Source organism: Ranitomeya variabilis, chromosome 5, assembly GCF_051348905.1.
Source record: "Ranitomeya variabilis isolate aRanVar5 chromosome 5, aRanVar5.hap1, whole genome shotgun sequence".
NCBI lineage: Eukaryota > Metazoa > Chordata > Amphibia > Anura > Dendrobatidae > Ranitomeya > Ranitomeya variabilis.
This window is the reverse complement of record NC_135236.1, coordinates 674,281,527-674,308,330: the sequence shown is the minus strand read 5'-3', so window position 1 is coordinate 674,308,330 and position 26,804 is coordinate 674,281,527. Positions and strand designations below refer to the sequence as shown.

General features: G+C 43.9%; 2 protein-coding genes across 2 annotated transcripts in view; both read right to left on the bottom strand.

The window, feature by feature from the left end:
* Positions 1-3,218: 3,218 nt before the first annotated feature.
* The window catches only part of LOC143775163 (uncharacterized), a 34,769-nt gene continuing 11,183 nt past the window's right edge, over positions 3,219-26,804 (bottom strand). The window contains exons 2-3 of the mRNA XM_077263005.1: positions 6,884-6,934; positions 3,219-6,809 (exon numbers count right to left, since the gene is read on the bottom strand). Of these exons, the coding sequence (XP_077119120.1) occupies positions 5,174-6,809; positions 6,884-6,934 (1,687 nt within the window). The 3' untranslated portion in view covers positions 3,219-5,173. The remainder of the gene's footprint in view (positions 6,810-6,883; positions 6,935-26,804) is intronic.
* LOC143776981 (uncharacterized) lies at positions 16,002-18,541 on the bottom strand. The gene is made up of 2 exons (XM_077266864.1): positions 17,400-18,541; positions 16,002-17,322 (listed from the first exon to the last, which is right to left on the bottom strand). The coding sequence occupies exons 1-2, from the start codon at positions 17,899-17,901 to the stop codon at positions 17,282-17,284; spliced, it is 543 nt and encodes a 180-aa protein (XP_077122979.1). The 5' UTR covers positions 17,902-18,541; the 3' UTR covers positions 16,002-17,281.

The window sequence follows — 26,804 nt, the reverse complement described above, 5'->3', positions numbered from 1 at the left end:
TTATACACAGGATCTGCCTATATGGGGGAGTGCTGCCTTATACACAGGATCTGCCTATAGGGGGGGAGTGCTGCCTTATATACAGGATTTGCCTATAAGGGGGGGAGTGCTGCCTTATTCTACAGTATCTGTCTATAGGGGGGGAGTGCTGCCTTATATACAGGATATGCCTATGGGGGAGAGTGCTGCCTTATTCTACAGTATCTGCCTATAGGGGGGAGTACTGCCTTATTCTGCTGTATCTGCCTATGGGGAGGGAGTGCTGCCTTATACACAAGATCTGCCTATAGGGGGGAGTGCTGCCTTATTCTACAGGATCTGCCTATGGGGGGAGGGCTGCCTTATTCTACAGGATCTGCTTATGGGGGGAGTGCTGCCTTATTCTACAGGATCTGCCTATGGGGGGAGTGGTGCCTTATTCTACAGGATCTGCCTTTGGGGTGTGCTGCCTTATTCTATCGGATCTGCCTATGGGGGGTGCTGCCTTATACTACAGGATCTGCCTATAGGGGTGCTGCCTTGTGCTATATTGAGGACTATCTGGCACATTATACTATATGGAGGTTATCTATGGGGCCATCATACAGTGTGGGGATTACAGTGTTGGAGCCATCAGTTTGAAGGCTACTAACGGGTCAGTATACTGTGTGGGTGGTACTATACAGTTAGGGGGCATTATACTGTGTATAGGGGAGCTGTACAGGGGGGAGACTCAGGACATTATTAAATGTAAAGTGGGCACTTATTGTAATAGGGGAACTCAGGTTACTGTGACTATCAAAGGGGCACACAGAGGGCATTATTATTTTCTAGGGGGCAAAATGTGGGCTCTGTTTTCTAAGGCACTTGCACCCGGCATTACTATATTATAGAGGGGTGCTTTAGAATTTAGAGGGTACAGAGAACCACAGAGTAGGTGCAGTAATAGGGTCACATAGGGCAGCAGCGGCTCAGTATTGGGGTATCAGGTGCAGTAATAAGGACACATACGGCAGCAGCGGCTCAGTATTGGGGTATCAGGTGCAGGAATAGGGTCACATATGGCAGCAGCGGCTCAGTATTGGGGTATCGGGTGCAGTAATAGCGACACATACGGCAGCAGCGGCTCAGTACTGGGGTATCAGGTGCAGTAATAGCGACACATATGGCATCAGCGGCTCAGTATTGGGGTATCAGGTGCAGTAATAGGGACAGATACAGTAGTAGAGGCTCAGTATTGGGGTATCAGGTGCAGTAATAAGGACACATACGGCAGCAGTGGCTCAGTATTGGGGTATCAGGTGCAGTAATAAGGACACATACGGCAGCAGTGGCTCAGTATTGGGGTATCAGGTGCAGTAATAAGGACACATACGGCAGCAGCGGCTCAGTATTGGGGTATCAGGGGCAGTAATAGGGACACATACGGCAGCAGCGGCTCAGTGTTGGGATATCAGCAGGATGAGGAGTTTGTGCAGGTTGGGAATAGATGGTGATGGCTGGAATGTGAGAAGAGAAATGTGTCTTTGTTGTATTTCCTGCAGCTGAGTCCTTACCGGAAGAAGTTGTCATGTCGGTCTGGGCCAGATGGAAAAGACGGGAAAAGTGACGATTCCATCATAAAGAACGTCAATGGTAAGTCACCATCTGTAACTGTGCAGTGATCTCGTATATGTTCTGAAGGGCTGGTATTTACCACTGACCATATGGCGGTAATATCCATGTTGGTCGTTATATAGAGATTATCTTCAGTAATAGCGCGGTCATCTGCTGAGGTCTCCTCCACTATTAGGGTGCGTCATCGAGTTGTAATCAAGGTTACCTGGTTAGGGGCCCACTCAGAAGCTTCGCCCCCCCGGACCAAAACCCCAGCTACGCCTCTGGATAGAGCAAAATGGAAACAGAAATGTGTCCTTCTGTCCGAAGCCTCGATGCCTGCGCAGTATGGTGGTGTAGTCAGAACATATGCACAACGTACTACGGCGCCATTTTATTAAAGAGTGTCTTCAGTAAAACAGCACCGTACAGCAGATGCCGCCGGCACCAGCCCCTACTTCAGCCGGATGTGTCCTCAGATGCACATGCAGCTGAAGTATTTTGCAGCGCCCGAACTAGCCAGGGCTGTACGTGGTTATACACGCTACCGGAGCTGGAGGAAAGGTGAGTATGAGCGTTTAATGTTTGTTTCTTTTTTCTATGTATTGAATAACAGCAGCGCCAGCAGGATGGGGGGAGCATATACTTGGATGGAAGAGCATATTCCTTATTTCTGTAGTCTGGTACCCCTATTTCTGTCTGTGGCTGCACTTTGTTGCCCCTGCCTGCTCTCTGCTGCCCCTGGCCACTCTCTGTATGAGTTGCTTTTTCTAAACTAAAACTCAGTATTCAGGTTAAATTGCCGTGTTGGCACTTTGCAATAAATAAATGGGTTTTCGGTTGCAGTTTGGGCACTCAGTCTCTAAAAGGTTCGCCATCACTGTTATACTATATTACTTCAATAAAATGGGTCCGGAGTCAGCGAATGCGCATACCGCCATTTTATTGCAGACACTGTATATGCAAATTCACAGACACAATGTCTTCAAAAAATGCTGTAAAAATAAAAATGTACCAATAAAAATGTTAGCCACCTGGGAGTAGAATGGGCTCAATAGCTAGTATAATGGAAGGACAGTGATCTGTTTCTCCATGACCAAGATGGTGCAGAATCATGAAGAAAACTGTGGAAAGTGTAAACCTCTCCTGTTTGTTCTCTGTCTCCAGATGGGCACAGAATAGTCGTCACTTGTGCCGAGCCTTCCCACACCAATAGAAAGGCAGGGAATGCACAAGTCAGACTTTCCGTCGTTCTCCCCATGCCTCTGCAGCGGCCATTTTGGTCACTGAGAAGAGGAGCACCGGTCTCATCTCTGTAGCTGACATCATACAGACTTATTGTATGTTACTAGAAAATAAGAATCTATAAGGTCGCCCTCTTTAGGTGTCTGGTTCTCACGTGATAGGAGCTGAGCTCTGATACCGGACATTGAAGCTTCGGCCGCTTCCTCTTGTTAGTGCAGTTTTCCTCACAGACAGTACAGCACGTCTGTCCATAAAATGGCTGCTGGTGCAGGGTCATGTGACCAGATCAGGCCATCTGCCTCCTCCAATAGAAGAACAGCTCACACGGGAAAGCTGCTTTTCTATTGGACGCTGCCGATTACCTCAGGAGATGCACGATGTCGCAGGGTTACACACTTCATGACGTCACTTGTGGCCTAGTCAGTGCTGGAGAGGGAAGATGGAGACTAGAGCCAACAAAGGACCAAAAAGGAAGATGCGGCGCCAGAACAGGTCAGGGATGAGGTAAGTGCAATGTTTTTATTTTTTACTTTTTAACTATTCTGAGCCCTAAAAACAAACAAAATCCTAAAAAAAAATTGGGTTTCTGGTGAATCTGAATTTTAGTGAAACTCGAAACAAATTTTATTATCCTCGAATTTATTCACTAATCTGCAATCCTTCTATTTTTAATCCAATTTTGCTGTGACCGTTCTATGACCAGAAGTTTCTGATGAAGATTAACCGACTGATGTAAGGATGTCGTGTTTTATGACGATTTTACAAGAATTATGGAAAAAACAACACATAAATATGAAGAGCGATAACCAGACCCTTCATAAGACTCATTAAATCATAAAATATTTGGGTTTTGTGCAAATCTGGATTTTCTCAGAAATTAAAAAAAAAAATGATATTTGCTCATTTTGAAAGGAATTTGTCACCAGGTTTTTGCTTTCCAATCTGAGAGGAGTAAGATGTAGGGGCAAAGACCATGATTTCAACGATTTGTCACTTACTGGGCTCTTGTTGCAGTTTTTACAAAATCACAGTTTTCACTGCTCCAGATCCAGCAGTTCTCTAATTCTGAGATCTATATATCCCCACCTACACTCCTGATTGACAGCTTTCTGCATACGCTGTGCATAGGTAGAAAGCAGCCAATCAGTGCTAGGGGCGGGGTTATATAGAGCTCATACATATGGAGAATTACCTGGAAGCAATGGAAACTAGCCGTCTAGTGATAATCTCCTGAAGATAAAACTGTTTTTTTTTTCAATTACAGAAAGCAGCCCAGAAAGAGACACAACGCTCGAATCGGGGTCTCTGCTCCTACATTACGATACTCTCAGATTAATTGGTAAAAACCTGTTGACAAATTGGCTTTAATACACTTTTACTTTTGACAAGTGTAATACTAGAAGTTTGTTAGAAAGTTTAACTACTTCTGCACTGCCCATACTCTTTATACATCCGGGCTTTACCCCTTATTCTAAAATGTAAATGCTGTCTAAGCAGCTTTCACAAGATCATGCAGCTGTGGGGAGGAAAACTGCCCTCAGACACAGCCAGACTTCCCAGAGAGAAGATTAACATGGTTTATTATTATGTCTACCTTCTCCATCTCTGTATACACAGCTCTGAACTAGGGCTGTGTATACAGATCAGGAAGTACTGACAGTGCTTCCTCCTCCAGACCCTGTGGTCATGTGATCACTGGGTGTAGGGAGGGAACAGGAGCTGCTGGGTCCCAGGAAACCCAGTCATCTTTGCTATGCATCAAGGAGGTAGATATTTCCTTGTAGCTGTAACTAACATACCATCCTATGATACATGGGAAATCAGCAAAAGAAAATAATGGAGTGATATGTTAAAATGCCCCCACAAAGTTTTAGTCAAGGGGCAAGGGGGCACAATGTATAAAATATATGAAAAAAGAATAGCAATAATAAAATCAAAGAATGCATAAAAAAGGCAATGCCAGGCTAAATCGCTATGATTAGCCCAGTTCCACCCAAAAATGTCCAATACATCAAAATAATTTCTGTGGAAAGGGGAATGCAATTGTAAATGTTTGTAGTGGTCCCTTGAGGTCGTAAAAATAAAAAAATCAAAAAATGTGAGAAATGTACAAATATTTTCTATTTTTTTTTATATATTTTCCCGATATCAGTAAAAAAAAAAAGCAATATAAAAAGGACATGAAAAACAAGCCCCATATACCTAAGAAAAAAAAACGATTATTTGAATATTCGAAAGAGACAAAATTATAGAACATTAAAAAGCGCATGTACGATACTAGAGGTAACCGGATCCGTCACGAGGATCCTCCCAGTGGCTGATTGTTCTACCATACTTTCCGCTCGCTATGATGTTACCAGTCTCTGAATAGATTTCTTCTATGTTGATGTTTCCTCACAGCTGCTCCTCCTGGTATTTTTACAGAACCATTACATACATATAACACAGCATGAAGGGGCTCAGAGAAGGTGAAAGTGAAGGTGTGTAAGTGTCTGATGGGGTCACACAGCTCATAAAAGGACAACTGCCCGGCCTCATAATCCAGACATATCCTGACTCTATCACTGGAGATCTGGTGATATAACCGGATCATTTTACTGTCATGTTTCACTGAATACTGATTAATATTCCCCAGCCCTTTATATAAACCCCAGGACTTGTTATTATTTCCAAGGTATGACTGACGCCCCCTCCTGTCCATACTGGGATAACACATCCCCACCATCCAGTTACTTGATTCACTGATCTCCACATCCCAGTAATGTCGTCCTGAGGTAAATCTCCTCCTGTCCATCACCTGAAAATACTGGAATCTCTTTGCTGTTTCTGGACGATTCTGTCTTATTTCTGTCCAAGTCGCAGTTTTCAGGTCGTTTGATATAAGGAGATTATTACCAGCCGTGTTTACATCCAGTAATATGTCTGCAGGATCCTGCACATAGAAGGTCACATTTATATCTCTTATCATAGCAGATAATGTGTGTGATATGTGTGAGATCAGCTCAGCATCCCGATCACCTCCATCATGTACCCCTGTGTCCTCATCTCCCTCCTCCTCAGGATCACACAAGTCACCGGTGTCTGGATCCTGTAAGACAGTCAGTGGATCCGTCATGTTACACAGCTCCTCAATGTGCCTCATCTTCCTGGACAGCTCGTCCTTCTTTATTTCCAACTTCTGGATCACATTAGACAGGGACAATGACATCTTCTCTTCCCGCCTGGAGATCTCACTCAGGACCTTCTTCTCCAGGTCGTCCACCCGCCTCCTGATGTCTGTACACAGGGCAGTGACTCTCTTGGCTTCTCCAGATGCTTTTTCTTGAGATTTTCTCCTGTGTTCCTCCAGGCTCTGGACTTTTTCCACAGTCTCATTTTTCTTTGTGGTCAGATTCCGAACAAGGTATTTCAGTTTGTTCTTTTTCTTCTCAGAGGCCTCATCCAGCATCTCCACCCGGTGTCCCCTATGTTCTCCAACTGAACTGCAGGACACACAGATACAAGCAGCGTCCTCAGTGCAGTAATATTCCAGAATCTTCCTATGGATGGAACATTTTCTGCTTTTCAGGGAAGTGCTGGGTTCTGTTAGGACGTGATCTGCTGATGTTTTGATGTGAACTTTTAGGTGTTTCTCACACAGAGAAGCCTCACACACCAGACAGGATTTAACAGCAGGTACAGGAGAGTCCACACAGTAAGTGCAGCAGATCCCGGTGATCTCCTCATGATGTAGTTGAGTAGACTGGACATTCTCCACAACATTACACAGAGTTATGTTCTTCTGTAGTGGAGGCCACTTCTGAAATGTTGCTCTACATTCAGGACAGGAATAATCTCCATACCCGCCATCTGTATCCCGCACTCCATCAATACAGACCCGGCAGAAGTTGTGTCCACATTTCAGGGTTACAGGATCTGTATAAATGTTCATACAGATGGAGCAGTTTAGCTCCTGTCTCAGATCAGCAGACGCCATGGCTGAGATCAGTCAGAGCAGAGAAATCAAATGTGATGGATGTTACTGGCAGCAGGGTGTGTTCCAGCATTTTCCTTATCATTATACACTTTGCCCTTTGCTTGTTTGTCTTCTTGCATCATATTTCCCTGGTTTTTCCTTAAGGGCAGGATCATTACTTCAGCAATATATCTTTACTGTGAAGGCCGATATGCCTTTTTACTATGCTGATGAATAAATGCTTATCCTTCCTCGTGTGCCTATTATGGTGGCCTGTTTAGTGCTCCTAGTTAAATTAAAACTAGGGTCCCAAATCCTAATATATACTGCATCATCACACAGTTTATTGGATGGTGTTCTTGAAGTAATTACATACAGTCATGGCCAAAAGTATTGACACCCCTGCAATTCTGTCAGATAATACTCAGTTTCTTCCTGAAAATGATTGCAAACACAAATTATTTGTTATTATTATCTTCATTTAATTTGTCTTAAATGAAAAAACACAAAAAAAAATTGTCCTAAAGCCAAATTGGATATAATTCCACACCAAACATAAAAAAGGGGGTGGACAAAAGTATTGGCGCTGTTGGAAAAATCATGTGATGCTTCTCTAATTTTTGTAATTAACAGCCCCTGTAAGTTACCTGTGGCACCTAACAGGTGTTGGCAATAACTAAATCACACTTGCAGCCAGTTGACATGGATTAAAGTTGACTCGACCTCTGTCCTGTGTCCTTGTGTGCACCACATTGAGCATGGAGAAAAGAAAGAAGACCAAAGAACTGTCTGAGGACTTGAGGAACCAAATTGTGAGGAAGCATGAGCAATCTCAAGGCTACAAGTCCATCACCAAAGACGGAAAAGAAAAATTGACAGGAGATTTCAACACAGGATTGTGCGGATGTTGGATAAAGAACCTCGACTAACATCCAAACAAGTTCAAGCTGCCCTGCAGTCCGAGGGTACAACAGTGCCAACCCCTACTATCCGTCGGCATCTGAATGAAAAGGGACTGTATGGTAGGACCCAGGAAGACCCCACTTCTTACCCCGAGACATAAAAAAGCCAGGCTGGAGTTTGCCAAAACTTACCTGAAAAAGCCTAAGGCTGTGTTCACACGATGCAGATTATTCGCGTTTTTTTCGCGTTTTTTCCCTATAAAAACGCTATAAAACCGCAAATAATCTGCTTATATTATGCATCCTATCATTTTTAATGAATTCTGCACTTTTTGTACACATGATGCGGTTTTTTCCGCGGTAAAAACGCATCGCGGTAAAAAACGCAGCATGTTCATTAATTTTGCGTTTTTTTTGCGGATTTCCCACTTAAAATGCATTGGGAAGTGTCCGGAAAAACCCGCGGCAAAAACGCGTCAAAACCGCGGCAAAAACGCGTCAAAACCGCGGCAAAAACGCACGCGGTTTTCTTGCGGATTTCTTGCAGAAAATGTCCGGAATTCTCCAGAATTTTCTGCAAGAAATCCTGAACGTGTGCACATAGCCTAAAAGTTTTGGAAGAATGTTCTCTGGTCAGATGAGACAAAAGTAGAGCTTTTTGGGCAAAGGCATCAACATAGAGTTTACAGGAGAAAAAAAGAGGCATTCAAAGAAAAGAACACGGTCCCTACAGTCAAACATGGCAGAGGTTCCCTGATGTTTTGGGGTTGCTTTGCTGCCTCTGGCACTGGACTGCTTGACCGTGTGCATGGCATTATGAAGTCTGAAGACTACCAACAAATTTTGTAGCATAATGTAGGGCCCAGTGTGAGAAAGCTGGGTCTCCCTCAGAGGTCATGGGTCAGACCCAAAACACACTTCAAAAAGCACTAGAAAATGGTTTGAGAGAAAGCACTGGAGACTTCTAAGATGGCCAGCAATGAGTCCAGACCTGAATCCCACTGAACGCCTGTGGAGAGATCTAAAAATGGCAGTTTGGAGAAGGCATCCTTCAAATATCAGGGACCTGGAGCAGTTTGCCAAAGAAGAATGGTCTAAAATTCCAGCAGAGCATTGTAAGAAACTCATTGATGGTTACCGGAAGCGGTTGGTCGCAGTTATTTTGGCTAAAGGTTGTGCAACCAAGTATTAGGCTGAGGGTGCCAATACTTTTGTCTGGCCCATTTTTGGAGTTTTGTGTGAAATGATCAGTTTTTGCTTTTTGCTTCATTCTCTTTTGTGTTTTTTCATTTAAGACAAATTAAATGAAGATAATAATACCAAAGAACTTGTGTTTGCAATCATTTTCAGGAAGAAACTGAGTATTATCTGACAGAATTGCAGGGGTGTCAATACTTTTGGCCATGACTGTAGTTAAATAGATTGAAAAAAGACCTAGATCCATCAAGTTCAACCTTTCTCTACCAATTGTACATTTCGTCACTAATTTAACTATAACCAGCAATGTTATGTGTATCAAGGAAATCATCCAGCCCTTTTTTAAAAGCTGTTATAGTGCCAGCCATTACTACCTCTTGTGGTCGGACATTCCACAATCTGACTTCTCTAACTGTAAAGAACCCTTTCCTATTTAGCTGTCAGAATCACCTTTCTTTCATCCGTAATTAGTGCCCCCTGGTCCTTAGTACGGTCTTTGGAAGGAACAAGTCATGTGCCGTCCTTTGTACTAACCACACAAGTAAATTAGATCCCCTCTGAGGTGTCTTTTTTCTAAGCTAAACAAGCTCAACTTTTCCAACCTCTCCTCATATGAGCAGCCTCCATCCCTTGTAATAATCTAGTTGCCCGTGGTTGAACTAATTGTAACTTCTGAATATCCTTTTTAAAATATGGAGCCCAAAACCGTATCCCATATTCTAGATATGGCCTCACCAGTGATTTATAAGGGGTTAATAATACATTGCGATCACAAAATTTTCTCTCTCTTTTTATGTATCCTGGATAGCTAGAGGGAATATAGAGCGCAAATAGGGTCTTATCCGAGAAAAAAGGTTATATTCGTGAGAGATAGTATGAATTCACTCACCTATTATGGTTGTGTAAGACAAAACGACTGCACTTAGCATTGGCGGCTGCTGCAAGCCCCGATGTGATGATCCTTTGCTAGGTGAAGAGAATGGGGCATCTATCTAGACTGTCCTGAGGAAGTGGTGTGATCACCACGAAACGCGTAGAAATAAAGTCTATTTTCTGTTACATCTACTTGGACTTCTCTGGTACATTATCCTGACAGGAGAGCAGCGCAGTCTGATGCCCCATTCTCTTCACCTAGCAAAGGATTTTTATGTATCCTAAAATCTTGTTTGTTTTTGCGGCTGCTGCTTGACATTGAGTCCTGCTGCTTAGCTGAATAGTAAACAGAATCCTCCGTCCTTCTTCTGTTCTATGGTCCCAAGTATACTCTCATTTATTGTATATGCAGCAATAGGATCACTCTGTCCAGGTTGCATTGCTTTACATTTATCTACATTACACCTCATTTGCCAAGTGTTTATACCCATTCAGTCATATTATTCAGATTGTTTTGCAATATTGTATGGTGAAGGTCAGATAATATCTTACATAGTTTGGTGCCGTCAACAAAGACTGACACTTTACTCTCAATCCAATCCACAAGGTCATTAATAAGAGGATAAAAATAATTGGTCCTAGCACAGATCCCTGTGGTACCCCACTGCTGACTATATCCCATTTAGAGAATGTACCATTTATGACGACTCTTTGTTTCCAGTCATTTAGCCAATTGATTACCCATCTGCATACAGTTTCTCCCAGTTCTTACTTCTGGACCTTCAGTATAAGGCTGTTATATGGCACAGTATCAAATGCCTTTGCAAAGTCCAGATAAATCACATCAGCTGCATTACCAACATCCAGATTTGCACTTACCTCCTCATAGAAACCCAACATGTTAGTTAGACACAACTTATTCTTCATGAATCCATGCTGGTTGTCAATTATTATATTATCTACAATATATTTCTGCAGGTCATCTCTTACAATGCCCTCAAAAATTTGACACACTACTGATGTCAGGCTTACTGGGTGGTAGTTGCCTGGATCTATCTTCTTACCTTTCTTAAATATCGGTGCCACGTGGTCCATTCTCCAATCCTGTGGCACCACCCCTGGTACAAGAGAGTCTAAGAGTGAGGGCTCATTTCCACTTGGGAGCCAAAAAACGGTCCGTGATCTGGACCGAAAAAACGGATGTAACGTATGCGGTTGTCATGCGAGTGTTATGCGATTGCAATGCGATTTTTAATTGCACCATCCGTTTTACATCCGTATGACATTCGTATGCAATCCGTTTTTTTCTCGCCAAATATTTTTATAGTCATTTACAGGACTATTTACAGTGTTCTAGGCCACAGAATGGTCAGGTATCCATAAAAAACGGATGGAATACGGCTTGTCTCGTCCGAGACTCGCAGCAAATCGTAGTCCGATTTCGGCAGAGAAAAAAATCGCAAATGAAAAGACACCTGTTGAATAACAATCCGATTTTTTATCGGATTGCACTCGTCCGTTTTCCTCGCAAGTGGAAATGAGCCCTATGAGATACAGTGGTCTATCAATTATTGAGCTCATTTCCCTCAGTATCCATGGATGAAATCCATCTCGGCTGGGGGGATTTGTCAATATGTAAATTGCTCAGATGTAGGTGTACTTCTTTTTGTGTTAAGGCCCCGTCTCACATAGCGATTTACCAACGATCACGACCAGCGATACGACCTGGCCGTGATCGTTGGTAAGTCGTTGTGTGGTCGCTGGGGAGCTGTCACACAGACAGCTCTCTCCAGCGACCAACGATCAGGGGAACGACTTCGGCATCGTTGAAACTGTCTTCAACGATGCCGAAGTCCCCCTGCAGCACCCGGGTAACCAGGGTAAACATCGGGTTACTAAGCGCAGGGCCGCGCTTAGTAACCCGATGTTTACCCTGGTTACCAAAAAAAACAAACACTACATACTCACCATCTGATGTCCGTCAGGTCCCTTGCCGTCTGCTTCCTGCTCTGAGTGCCGCCATACAGTGAGAGCAGAGCGCAGCGGTGACGTCACCGCTGCGCTCTGCTCTCACTGTACGGCCGGATCTCAGTCAGAGCAGGAAGCAGACGGCAAGGGACCTGACGGACATCAGATGGTGAGTATGTACTGTTTTTTTTTTTTTTTACATTTACCCTGGTTACCAGTGAAGACATCGCTGGATCGGTGTCACACACACCGATTCAGCGATGTCAGCGGGACCTCAACGACCAAAAAAAGGTCCAGGCCATTCCGACACGACCAGCGATCTCACAGCAGGGGCCTGGTCGCTGGTACGTGTCACACATAGCGAGATCGCTACTGAGGTCGCTGTTGCGTCACAAAACTTGTGACTCAGCAGCGATCTCGCTAGCGATCTCGCTATGTGAGACGGGGCCTTTAAACTAGTTATATCAGGTTGTGAACTTTGATTTTTGCCTTGTTAAATGCTCCCTGTAATGGACAGTTCATTCACACTGATAAAAAGTGCCTGTTAAGGCCCCGTCTCACATAGCGAGATCGCTAGCGAGATCGCTGCTGAGTCACAAGTTTTGTGACGCAACAGCGACCTCAGTAGCGATCTCGCTATATGTGACTCGTACCAGCGACCAGGCCCCTGCTGTTAGATCGCTGGTCGTGTCGGAATGGCCTGGACCTTTTTTTGGTCGTTGAGGTCCCGCTGACATCGCTGAATCGGTGTGTGTGACACCGATCCAGCGATGTCTTCACTGGTAACCAGGGTAAACATCGGGTTACTAAGCGCAGGGCCGCGCTTAGTAACCCGATGTTTACCCTGGTTACCAGCGTAAATGTAAAAAAAAAAAAAACAGTACATACTCACCATCTGATGTCCGTCAGGTCCCTTGCCGTCTGCTTCCTGCTCTGACTGAGATCCGGCCGTACAGTGAGAGCAGATCACAGCAGTGACGTCACCGCTGCGCTCTGCTCTCACTGTACGGCGACACTGTCAGAGCAGGAAGCAGACGGTAAGGGACCTGACGGGCATCAGATGGAGTATGTAGTGTTTGTTTTTTTTGGTAACCAGGGTAAACATCGGGTTACTAAGCGCGGCCCTGCGCTTAGTAACCCGATGTTTACCCTGGTTACCCGGGTGCTGCAGGGGGACTTCGGCATCGTTGAAGACAGTTTCAACGATGCCGAAGTCGTTCCCCTGATCGTTGGTCGCTGGAGAGAGCTGTCTGTGTGACAGCTCCCCAGCGACCACACAACGACTTACCAACGATCACGGCCAGGTCGTATCGCTGGTCGTGATCGTTGGTAAATCGATATGTGAGACGGGGCCTTTAAATATCTCAGCCTTTCCTTTGTCCTCTATGATTATTTTGTTATTGTCATCTTTTAAGGGGCCAATACCATCTGTTTTTTCTCTTTTGGCATTGATGTATTTAAAAAAATTTGGTGGATTTATTTTAATGTCTTTGGTGATTTGTTTCTCTGTAGATAACTTTGCTAGCTTGATTTCTTTTATACATTTCATATTAAGATCTTTATACTCCTGAAATGCTATTTCTATTTCAGTATTTTCGGCTTTCAAGATTCTGAATGCCCTTTGTTTTTGTCTTATTAAACTTTGTACTATTTAATTTATCCATAATCAGGATTTTTAATTCCCTGACATTTTATTACTAGAGGGTATACGTTTTCTGCAAGATTCTAGAAGTATTATACTTAAAAATGTCCCATTTATATTTGGTATCCCCAGTTACCATAACGTGGTCTCAGTCTACATGATTAAGCTCTTCACTTAATTTGTTAAAATCAGCTTACCTAAAGATCCAGGTTTTGGCATTTCCCCTTTTTAATGTTTCATTGAAAATTACAATGAAACTTACCATGTTATGGTCACTGCATCCCAAATGCTCCCTGACCTGTACATCTGAAATTGTATCTGGTCTATTTGACAGAACCGGATCCAGCATCTTACCTCCCCTGGGTGGTTCATCTACAAGCTGAGAAAGGTATTTGTCTTGAACTGTGGATAAGAAATTGTAGATTTTAGCACAACCAGAAGATTCTATATCCCATTGAATGTCTGGATAGTTAAAATCCCCCATTATACGAACCCTGTTACTGTTTTCTGCCTTTTTAATTTGTTGCAGCATTTCATCTTCTACCTGTTCAGCTATATTAGGAGGCTTGTAGCAAACTGCAATTAGCAGCTTTCTATTATTGCCATCCCTATGTACATTTACCCATTAGTATGGCATGGACATACATCAAATTTGACTAATAAAGATGACGAGGGTCATTACAAGTCTATGGGATCGTGAAAAACAAGAACAGCACACAAATGGCATCTGCCTGCCATACGTGTGCTGCCCGTGTTTAATATTGCAAAGTATAGGAGAAGCTTTGTCATTTCTTTCTTTCTTTATCCATACTGGAAAAACACTGATGGTAAAAACGGACACTCTGATGACACCAGTACCGTTATTTTATGCGTTTTATATGGACATGTGAAGGAGGCCTAAAAGAAAACAATCAAGAAATGTTTTTTTTATTCTTGTAGCAATATTGGCGGTTTGCTTCTGCATAATTAAAAAAAATAACAGAAGCAGGAGTAAAACCACAATGACCACCCAAGCAGCATCAGTTGACATCTATATGGCTCTACCTGGCCCTGCCTTATTGACGTGTGCTGCTCTTCTGTCTCCATATCAAAAATATTTGTGTTTTATTTTTCTCACAATTTTTCTTCACTGTTGTGTTGTAAGACAAACTATCTCATACCTTCCAACCATTCTCGATCAAACAGGATAGTCCCGAATTTGGGGAGCTATCCTAGGAGTTTTGGCCTTTAACTTTATCTCTGTCCTAAGTACACCGATGGAGTTGAACATATTGGTGTCGCAGTGAAACGACAGGTCTTTGATCAATATTCCATCTAGGTAAAGTCTGGAGGTCCTGCCAGGACATTATGGTCACCTGACCATTGAATGCTCAAAGATCTAAAGATCTTGGCAGGTTTTCGAGCACTACCTTGACTGGCAGCAGAAGCCATTAACACAATAGCAGCGAGTAAGGATGTAACAGGCGAGTGTGATGTTTGTGTAGTTATGATGCTTGTGCATCATACTGTGTGAAAGGAACTATGGGGGACATCATATTGTGTAGGGGCATTATAACATGAAAGGGATTTGTGGGGCATTATGCTATATGTGTGTGGAGTAATGTACTTTCGGGGCAAAATACTTTGTGTGAGAACCTCTGCAGAGGCATCTTGTGTGTGGAAGAATTTACTGTGGGGGGCAGTATACTATGTGTAGGGAAATGTACTATGGAGGCTTCATACTATTATGTGGGAATGAGTTGTGGTGTCATTATACTGTGTGAGGGGAAATGTACTGTGGGGGATCATACTGAGTGTGGGTGGAACAAACTGTTGGGTTTATTATACTGTGTTTAGGGAAATGTAGTGAGATCTCATACTGTGTGTGGAAGAAATTAATTGTGGGGGACATTATACTCTGTGTGGAGAAATGTTCTGTACGGACACCTTAGTGTATGTGAGGGAATGTAATATGGTGACATTATACTGTGTGTGGAGGCATCATAGTGTGTGTGGAGGGACTGACTCTAGTGTTCACTTCTCTTGCAGGGACGTTAGCCACTGTCACTAACTCTAATGGTCCATTTCCTCTGGACGATGTCAGGGCAGTAATGAAAGCTGATCGACACTGACTAAATCGCTAAGCGGGGGTCTAAGGGATTACTTGTTTCTTACAGGTAACTACAGAGACTGACCCCCGGAGTAGATTGGTGTCAGTGGTGCTTAGCCTGTAGTGAGATCAGGAAAAAAGCAAATTGTTCTGCCTTCCTCAACGTAGGATGCTGTGTGGATTCCAACATACGGCTAAACCTTCATCCACATCCAATTAAACAGACTGTATTGAAGCTCAAGTCTTATTTATTAGGGTGATGATAACATAAACTATAACGTTGAACAACAATGGTGGATAGTATTCATAGTAGATGATCGAATAGTGAATGATGTTGATGTACAAAGTGAATGTTCAGTGAATAATCATAGTGGATGACTGGTGAAAAACTGTAAAGAATAACAGCATATCAGTATATGCACATACAAGGTGCAATCACATAAATAACTGGGACATTACAGCAAGAATTGTACAGAGTGCATTACACAGTAATTCTAACAACACTGCCCTATTCTATACAAAGATGCATCTATCTACATGCAGAGTAAACATTACCTAACTGCAAGCTGCAGAGCACAATCTGCCTAACTATATCAGACTATAGGAGCTACATAAGGCTCAAATACTAACACGAACATAAGATGCATTTAACCCTTTATAAACGTACCGAGATCCGTTAGGACAGGGGTAGGAATGTAAGTGAGACAGGAGCATGTGTGCTTCTTCTTCAGACCTGAGGAGAAATGGCTACTGATTCTTGTCTTCCACAAGAAGAATGAGGGCGGAACCTACCCAGAAGACATTGCTCTTTTGAGGAAAAAGTTGGTAAACAACATGAAAAGTAGGCAACTGATGACCTCCAGTGGCCACAACTTGAATAACAGGATAATTAACTTTCTGCACATTAAGATGGGCAGAACACAAATCTTTGCACAAACCTCAACACTCGAGAGCTTGTAATTGCTTCGAAAATATATGTGGAGGAGTGATAGAGATCCTTACTGTCATGATATCACTTGAAACCTTATTAACGTCAACATGTGAGAATGAAGACATTTCCGATCCTAAAAAGAATCAAGCAATGTTTATAGCGATCCTTTGTGGTCGTAGGAATAAAAATTAGAAATATGCATGTATTTCCTATTTTTCATTACATATTCTCCTGTTATCAGTAGTAAAACAGCATTACATAAATGACATAAACATAAGCCCCATGCATCACAAAAAAATTAGTTGAATTTCCGAATGAGAAAACATTATAGTTATAGAGCTCTAAAAAAAGCATGTACGATACTAGACCTAACGGATCTTGTGTAGATTTCTTCTATGACGATGGTGCCTCACAGCTGCTCTCTGATATCATTATAGAACCATTATATACATATAACGCAGCATCTAGGGGCTCGTAGAAGGTGGCAGTGAAGGTGTGTAAGTGTCTGATGGGGTCACACAGCTCATAAAAGGACAACCGCCCGGCCTCATAATCCAGACATATCCTGAACCGATCACTGGAGATCTGGTGAGGTAATGGGATCACTTTACTGTCATGTATCACTGAATACTGAAAATTATTCACCAGCCCTTTATATAAACCCCAGGACTTATTATTATTTCCAATGAGTAACTGCCACCCCCTCCTGTCTATACTGGGGTAACACATCCCCACCATCCAATCTCCTGACCCCCTGATCTCCACATCCCAGTAATGTCGTCCTGAGGTAAATCTCCTCCCGCCCATCACCTGATAATACTGGAATCTCTCTGCTGTTTCTGGACGATTCTGTGTTATTTCTGTCCAGGTCGCTGTTTTCAGGTCGTCTGATATAAAGAGATTATTACCAGCTGTGTTTACATCCAGTAATATGTCTGCGGGATCCTGCACAGAGAAGATCACATTTATATCTCTTATCATAGCAGATAATGTGTGTGATATGTGTGAGATCAGCTCCGCACCTTGATTATCTCCGTCATGTCCATCTGTACTCTCATCACCTCCATCACATCCCCGTGTGTCCTCATCCCCTCCATCATGTCCCCCTATGTCCACATCTCCCTCCTCCTCCTCAGGATCACACAAGTCACCGATGTCTGGATCCTGTAAGACAGTCAGTGGATCAGTCATGTTACACAGCTCCTCAATGTGCCTCATCTTCCTGGACAGCTCGTCCTTCTTTATTTCCAGTTCCTGGATCACATCAGACAGTGACCGCGACATCTTCTCTTCCCGCGTGGAGTTCTCACTCAGGACCTTCTTCTCCAGGTCATCAAGTTGTCTCCTGATTTCTACAAACAGGCCAGTGACCATCTTGGCTTCTCCAGATGTTTTTTCTTGAGCTTTTTTCCAACTTTCCCTCAGACTCTGGACTCTTTCCTCAGTCTTCTTTTCCTCTTTGATCAGTTTCTGGAGAACATTTCTCAGTTTCGTCTTCTTTTTCTCGGAGACCTCATCCAGCATCTCCACCCAGTGTCCCCGATGTTCTCCAATTAAACTACAGGACACACAGATAAAAGCAGCATCCTCAGTACAGTAATATTCCAGGAATATTCTTCTTATGGATGGAACATTTTCTAGTCTCTAGAGAAGTGCTGGGGTCTGTTAGGATGTGATCTGCTGCTGTTTTGATGTGAACTTTTAGGTGTTTCCCACACAGAGAAGCCTCACACAGCAGACAGGATTTAACAGCAGGTACGGGAGAGTCCACACAGTAAGTGCAGCAGATCCCGATGATCTCCTAATGTGGCTGAGTAGACAGGACTTTCTCCACGACATTACACAGGGTTATGTTCCTCTGTAATGGAGGCCACTTCTGAAATGTTGCTTTGCACTCAGGACAGGAATATTCTCCATACCCGCCCTCTGTAGCCAGCACTCCATCAGTACAGACCCGGCAGCAGTTGTGTCCACATTTTAGGGTTACAGGATCTGTGTAAATGTTCATACAGATGGAGCAGAGCAGCTCGTGTCTCAGATCAGCACACGCTATGGCTTCCAGATTTGCAAGGAAAGTGAAAGTGTGTGTTATTGTTTTAGCACATATGACAGCACAATGCCCAGCTGAGAGCTTCTAGTAGAAAGAAGGAAATCTTTTGACATTTTATTTTCTTTTTTTTTTTAGTAGAAAAGTAATTTCAATGCCTCTTTATGTACTGATTGAGAGACATTTTTGACTTGTAGACCCTACACGCTGAAAAAGATTTGTTGGCTGGCAACGTGAAAAAGACTTCCCTATTCCGAGATAACAGGATTCATCACAACTAAATCTACGACCATGGCTAGAGCATTCAGGCGTTATTGAGTATAAGGTACTCCATCAAAATTCAATGATTCAACTGAAAGTGTAAGTGCAGAAGGTAACAATATCCTCCTGTGTTAAGTACCAGTTAAGCCCCAGTACAATGGTCTTGCAGAGAACCGACAGGTCCTTCTTTTCAATTCTGACTAGGCAAAGCCTGAAGGTCCTGCAAGGACATTTATCACCTGATCCCGAAATGTCACATGACCTGAAGATCTTGGTACATTTTCAGGAAATATCTAGACTGGCAGCAGAGTGCAAGTAACACAGGAGCAGTGATGTGCTTAAATGGGGGCATGTGTGGGAGGGACTTAAGGGGACTCCATATTGTGTACGGGGCTGTGGGAACATCATACTGTCTACGTGCATTATTTTGTGAGGGAACTGTGGGGCATCATGTTGTGTGTGGGGAATAATGTACTGTGGGGGTATCATACTGTGCGAGGGAGAGAATACTATATGGAGGCATCGTTCTGTATGTGGGTGAATGAACTGTGGGGACACCGTCATTTGTTAGAGGAAAGTACTGTGGAATTATACTGTGTGTGGGGAAATGTAATGTGGTGACATAATACTGTGTGGGGGGGAATGTACTCTGGGTGTCATACTATGTGTCTATTTGTGGGGGAATGTACTATGAGGACATAATTCTGTGTGTGAGAGAATATACTGTGTGGACATGATATTTTGTGTTTTGGAGACTGAATTGTAAGGATATCATACTGCGTTTTGGGGAATGTAGTGTGAGGACATGATTCTGTGTGTGGGGCAATGTACTGTGAGACACCATACTTCGTGTGTTGGAAAGAACTGTGGGGACATCATACTGTGTGGGGGAGAATATACTCTGGGCATCATACTGTATTTGGGGGAATGTACTGTGGGGACATCACACTGTGTGTTGAGGGCACTATGGGGGCCACGAAAGTGTACCATTCTACTGTATATTAGAATACTAATAGGCTTTACTAAGAGCAATATATCTGTGTGGGCACATATAATAGATTGAGTGAGAATAACATACTCATTGTGGCGCACTACATTGTATATGTCACTTTCCTTTCTCTTTGTGTTTTAAAATGAGCCACCTGTACAGTTTCTTCAATGTTTTATGGCTTTCTCTCCCTATCTCTATGGTTAAGCTTTGAGCTGTGACGTCCTCTCACTGTCCAGATTTACCACAAAATGGCATCTGCATCCTGTGTTCTGCTTTATTCAAGCTGTGGTGGACTCTCCTGATAGTCTCTGCGATATAATGTGATATGATAGTTGCAAGAAATTATGGAGAAACGTGTCCTCTTGCGACTGAGGTCATGTGATCCTTTTCTGATCGATGCAATCTTCAGAAATGTGTAAAACAGTGATGACCATTTTAGGTGATTCACAGGAAAAAAAATGACATATTGATTAAACTTACACATACTGCACGAATATATGTTTATATACTGTATGCAATAAATAATTATGCAAACTTTATTTTTCATCAAATAGAGCCAAATAGAGCAGAACTAATGTTATACAATGGTGTAAGGCTCCATTGTGTCTGTTGTGAGATTGCACTAAAGTTATGAAAATAGAGCACACAGTGGGAGAAATATGGAGTATTATGTCAGTCACAACTAGAGATAAACAAACTTGTTCGGAAAACGTTCGCCAATCTCAAATTCGGCACGAACCTTTCACATTCGAATCCGTGTTCGGATTCACGATCAGTTTCCTCAAAATCGGCAAAATTTGGCCAAAGTTTGATAAATGATCGAGTTTCCACTAATGCCTTTGTTATGACTTTGGCTAGGATAGTGGTGCTGTATGATGAGCGGGGGGACGTGTTTGATGAGGGAAGGGGCCGGGCAGAGGTCAGAGGAGCAGCAGGCTGTTATTCTTTTTTTTAATTAGCTTAATGTGTGGAGATTTCGGCAGCCAGGTTTCAGAAACCATCCACAACATCCAGATACAAAGGGTTGTGGCATTGGCTGCCGAAGTCAAATGTCTCTCCATATAAACATGGCTTCAGCGACATTTTGGGAGTGTAATAGTTTAGTAAGGCTGCTGCTCCAAGTAGTCAGATAGTTAGCTAAGCGGTTTATTCTCAGCTAGCTCAGATAGATAGGATCCTGTGTCAGATCAACCTTCCAGCATATAAATCTGGAATGCTAATTCTGTAGTGCAGCAACAAGTTGCCACTTCAGTATATAAATCCATAGTGCTGCCGATTCTGTGGAACAGCGACAAGTCGCCACTTCATTATATAAATCCATAGTGCTGCCGATTCTGTGGAACAGCGACAAGTCACCACTTCATTATATAAATCCATAGTGCTGCCGATTCTGTGGAACAGCGACAAGTCGCCACTTCATTATATAAATCCATACTGCTGCCGATTCTGTGGAACAGCAACCATTCGCCACTTCAGCATATAAATTCTTAGAAAACCAAAGGTAAGCAAATGTAAGTATAGAGCAGCACAGCTTGGGTATTAAGGGAATAGAGCAAGATACGTGCTTGAACAGCTGAAATCCTGACTGCTGACTTCGGGTGCTCACATGCAACAAACAATGTGTAACAATCCTTTCGTAGAAAAAATGCAGCAGCACTCACCGATCGTGGAGTGACCAAAGTCCTTTATTCAAGCATGTGAAGAAACATCTTAGCGGCTCGGGGGTATGCAGTGACAGCAGGAGTGTGTGGGGGACGACGACGGCCGTTTCGCGCTGTATCTAGAGCTTCTACGGGTCCATTGCTGTCACTGCACACCCCCGAGCCGCAAAGATGTTTCTTCACATGCTTGAATAAAGGACTTTGATCACTCCAGGATCGGTGAGTGCTGCCGCATTTTTTCTACGGAAGAATATAAATTCTTAGGCTAAATGTGTGGTTCAGCCACCAATCCACATTTCAGCATATACATTTTTTGTGCTAATTCTGTGGTCCAAACACACTATCTCAGCAAATAAATAGTGATTGTTAACAACGTAAAAACAACTGGGTCCGCGCTACAGTGCTATTGAAACAAATGCAAATGTACACTAAGTGTGTACCGAAATGACTCCACGATACTTCGCTCAAACGATGCACAGTGTAACAGTCAAAATATTACAGAAGGATAAATGCTGCGCTGCCCAGCATAACTAAGGACCACCGTATACCGATCACCACTGATCAGAACCTAGACATGGACCAGGGAAATTAGTATGCCTAGAAAGCCAGTGCCAGTAAATAAATTGCGCACTCACCGTGGTGTTGTAGTAGCCCGGTGTATAACGATGGATGTTGTTCCGGTTTAGAAGGTGGTATCCGTCGGGCGGGTGTGCGGGCAGATAGGCAGGCGAGCAGGGAAGAACAACCGCAGAGCAGCGTGCAGTGCAGAAGCTGCGTAGAGCCAGGGACAGCTCCAGCCGGTAGCGTCCCTGGATACGAGCGGGAAACAACAGAGGGAGGAGCTAGCTGGCACAGGGCTCAGCGTGTGACGTCACTGAGCTTGAGGAAAGTACGGGGGTACGCTGCTCTGCGGTTGTTCTTCCCTGCTCGCCTGCCTGTCTGCCCGCACACCCGCCCGACGGATACCACCTTCTAAACCGGACCAACATCTGTCATGATTTCCCAATGGCAGGGAAACAGGGACAAAACGGACAAGCTCTGGGAAGATGGTATCTTAGGTAACCGCGACCCTGAACCTAACACACAACTTAAAGTAGCCAGGGGGGGTACCTACGTTGATTCTAGACCCCTCGTGCCAGCCGGAGATCTAACTACCCCTAGTAGAGGAATACACAGATCTGGCTTGCCTCAAGGGAATCCCCAAAAGTTATAGTAGCCCCCCCACATGTAATAACGGTTAGGTAAGAGGAAAACACAAACGCAGTATGAATATAGATTCAGCAAAGCGAGGCCCTCTAAGCTAAATAGCGAAAGATACAAAAGAGGACTTCGCGGTTACCTCAAAACCCTGAAAAGCCATCCTGAAATTACCTTAACTCTGTTTATCAACTCATGATACCGGAGTGGTAATTTCAGATCACCAGAGCTTCCAGCCGCACAGGAAATATAAATGCAAGCTGGACAAAACAAATCTCAAGATGCAAAAAGATCAACTTAGCTGAATTGCAGACTTGGAGCAGGTAACAAAATCAGAGACGGTCTGATAACATTGATTGCCGGCGCCAGAATGACTGGGAAGCCAGCCTAAGTAGGAAACTCCCAGTGCCTGATGAAAACAGGTGCGCTGAGAGCAAAAGACCAAAGTAAGCCAGTACCAGTAGCCACCAGAGGGAGCCAAAAACAGAATTCACAACAGTACCCCCCCCCTTAAGGAGGGGGCACCGAACCCTCATGAGAACCACCAGGGCGACCTGGATGCGCCCTATGAAAGGCACGGACCAAATCAGAGGCATGAACATCAGAGGCAGTCACCCAAGAATTATCCTCCTGACCGTATCCCTTCCATTTAACCAAATATTGAAGTCTCCGTCTGGAAATACGAGAGTCCAAAATCTTTTCCACAACATACTCCAATTCACCCTCCACCAGCACAGGAGCAGGAGGATCAACAGAAGGAACAACCGGCACCTCGTACCTCCGCAACAATGACCGATGGAAGACATTATGAATAGTGAAAGACGCTGGTAGGTCCAAACGAAAAGATACCGGATTAAGAATCTCCAAAATCTTATAAGGACCTATAAACTGAGGCTTAAACTTAGGAGAAGAGACCTTCATAGGGACAAAGCGAGAAGACAACCACACCAAGTCCCCAACACGGAGACGATGACCCTCACGACGATGACGATTAGCAAACTGCTGAGTCTTCTCCTGAGACAACTTCAAATTGTCCACCACATGACCCCAAATCTGGTGCAATCTATCCACCACAGTGTCCACTCCAGGACAATCCGAAGATTCCACCTGACCAGATGAAAAATGGGGGTGAAACCCTGAATTGCAAAAGAAAGGAGAAACCAGAGTGGCAGAACTGGCCCGATTATTGAGGGCAAACTCGGCCAACGGCAAAAAGGCGACCCAATCATCCTGATCAGCAGACACAAAACACCTCAAATAAGTCTCCAAGGTCTGATTAGTTCGCTCCGTCTGGCCATTAGTTTGAGGATGGAAGGCAGACGAAAACGACAAATCAATGCCCATCCTGGCACAAAATGCTCGCCAGAACCTAGACACAAATTGAGATCCTCTGTCAGAAACGATGTTCTCCGGAATACCATGTAAGCGAACCACATTCTGAAAAAACAAAGGAACCAACTCCGATGAAGAAGGCAATTTGGGCAAGGGTACCAAATGAACCATCTTAGAAAAACGGTCACATACCACCCAAATGACGGACATCTTCTGAGAAACCGGGAGATCCGAGATAAAGTCCATGGAGATGTGCGTCCACGGCCTCTTTGGAATAGGCAAGGACAACAACAATCCACTCGCCCGAGAACAGCAAGGCTTGGCCCGAGCACAAATATCACAAGACTGTACAAAGGCACGCACATCCCGAGACAGGGAAGGCCACCAGAAGGACCTGGCCACCAAATCTCTGGTACCAAAAATTCCAGGATGGCCTGCCAACACAGAAGAATGAACCTCTGAGATGACTCTACTGGTCCACTCATCTGGAACAAACAATCTCCCAGACGGACAACGATCAGGCCTATCATTCTGAAACTCCTGCAACGCACGTCGCAAGTCTGGAGAGACAGCAGACAAAATCACTCCATCCTTAAGGATCCCAGTAGGCTCAGAATCACCAGAGGAGTCAGGCTCAAAACTCCTAGAAAGCGCATCAGCCTTCACATTTTTCGAACCCGGCAAGTATGAAACCACAAAATTAAACCGGGAGAAAAACAACGACCAGCGCGCCTGTCTAGGATTCAGACGCCTGGCAGACTCCAGGTAAATCAGATTCTTGTGATCAGTCAAGACCACCACCTGATGTCTAGCACCCTCCAGCCAATGACGCCACTCCTCAAATGCCCACTTCATGGCCAAGAGCTCCCGATTACCGACATCATAATTTCGCTCTGCGGGCGAAAACTTTCGAGAGAAAAATGCACATGGTCTCATCACTGAGCAATCGGGACTTCTCTGCGACAAAACTGCTCCCGCTCCAATCTCGGAAGCATCAACCTCCACCTGAAAAGGAAGCGAAACATCAGGCTGGCGCAACACAGGGGCAGAAGCAAAGCGGCGCTTAAGCTCCCGAAAGGCCTCCACAGCCGCAGAGGACCAATTGGCAACATCAGCACCCTTCTTAGTCAAATCAGTCAAAGGTTTAGCAATACTTGAGAACCCAGTTATAAACCGACGATAGAAATTAGCAAAGCCCAAGAACTTCTGAAGACTCTTCAGGGAAGTAGGCTGCGTCCAATCACAAATAGCTCGAACCTTAGCAGGATCCATCTCAACAGAAGAAGGGGAAAAAATATACCCCAAAAAGGAGATTTTCTGAACCCCAAAGATACACTTTGAACCCTTTACAAACAAAGAATTGGACCGCAAAACCTGAAAAACCTTCTTAACCTGTTGAACATGCGACTCCCAGTCATCCGAAAAAATCAAAATATCATCCAAATACACGATCATAAATTTATCCAGGTATTCACGGAAAATATCGTGCATAAAGGACTGAAAGACTGAAGGAGCATTAGAAAGACCAAAAGGCATTACCAAATACTCAAAATGGCCCTCGGGCGTATTAAATGCGGTTTTCCACTCATCTCCCTGCTTAATCCGCACCAAATTATACGCACCCCGAAGATCGACCTTAGAGAACCACTTTGCCCCTTTAATACGAGCAAATAAATCAGTCAATAGTGGCAAAGGATACTGGTATTTGACTGTAATCTTATTCAACAGGCGATAATCAATACAGGGCCTCAGGGAGCCATCCTTTTTACCCACAAAAAAAAAACCTGCTCCTAAAGGGGATGAGGATGGACGTATAAGTCCCTTTTCCAAGGACTCCTTAATATATTCCCGCATAGCAGCATGCTCAGGCACAGACAGATTGAACAAACGACCCTTGGGAAACTTGCTGCCTGGAATCAAGTCTATAGCACAATCACACTCCCTGTGGGGGGGAAGAGAACCAATTTTCGGCTCCTCAAAAACATCAGAAAAATCAGACAAAAATGCTGGAATTTCAGAGGGAGTAGATGAAGCAATAGAAACCAAAGGTGCTTCCCCATGAACCCCCCGACATCCCCAGCTTAGTACAGACGTTGTCTTCCAGTCCAGGACTGGGTTATGAGTTTGCAACCATGGCAGTCCAAGTACTAAGACATCATGCAAGTTATGCAGCACAAGGAAACGAATGACCTCCTGATGATCAGGAGTCATGCACATAGTCACTTGTGTCCAGAATTGTGGTTTATTCCTAGCCAAAGGTGTGGAATCAATACCCTTCAGAGGGATAGGAACTTCCAATGGCTCTAGGCTAAACCCACATTGTCTGGCAAAGGACCAATCCATAAGACTCAAGGAAGCGCCAGAATCCACATAGGCATCCACAGTAATAGATGACAATGAACAAATCAGAGTTACAGACAAAATAAACTTAGATTGTAAGGTGCCAATTGCAAAAGAGTTATCAGCCTTTTTTGTGCGTTTAGAGCATGCTGATATAATGAGCAGAATCACCGCAGTAAAAGCACAACCCATTTTTACGCCTATAATTCTGCCGTTCACTTCTGGACAGAATTCTATCACATTGCATAATTTCTGGTGCCTGCTCAGAAGACACCGCCAAATGGTGCACAGGTTTGCGCTCCCGCAAACGCCGATCAATTTGAATCGCCATAGTCATGGACTCATTCAGACCTGTGGGCGTAGGAAACCCCACCATGACATCTTTAACGGCGTCAGAGAGACCTTCTCTGAAATTCGCCGCCAGGGCGCACTCATTCCACTGAGTAAGCACTGACCATTTTCGAAATTTTTGACAATATATTTCAGCTTCATCATGCCCTTGAGAGAGGGCTATCAAGGCCTTTTCAGCCTGAACTTCCAAATTAGGTTCCTCATAGAGCAACCCCAGTGCCAGAAAAAACGCATCCACACTGAGCAA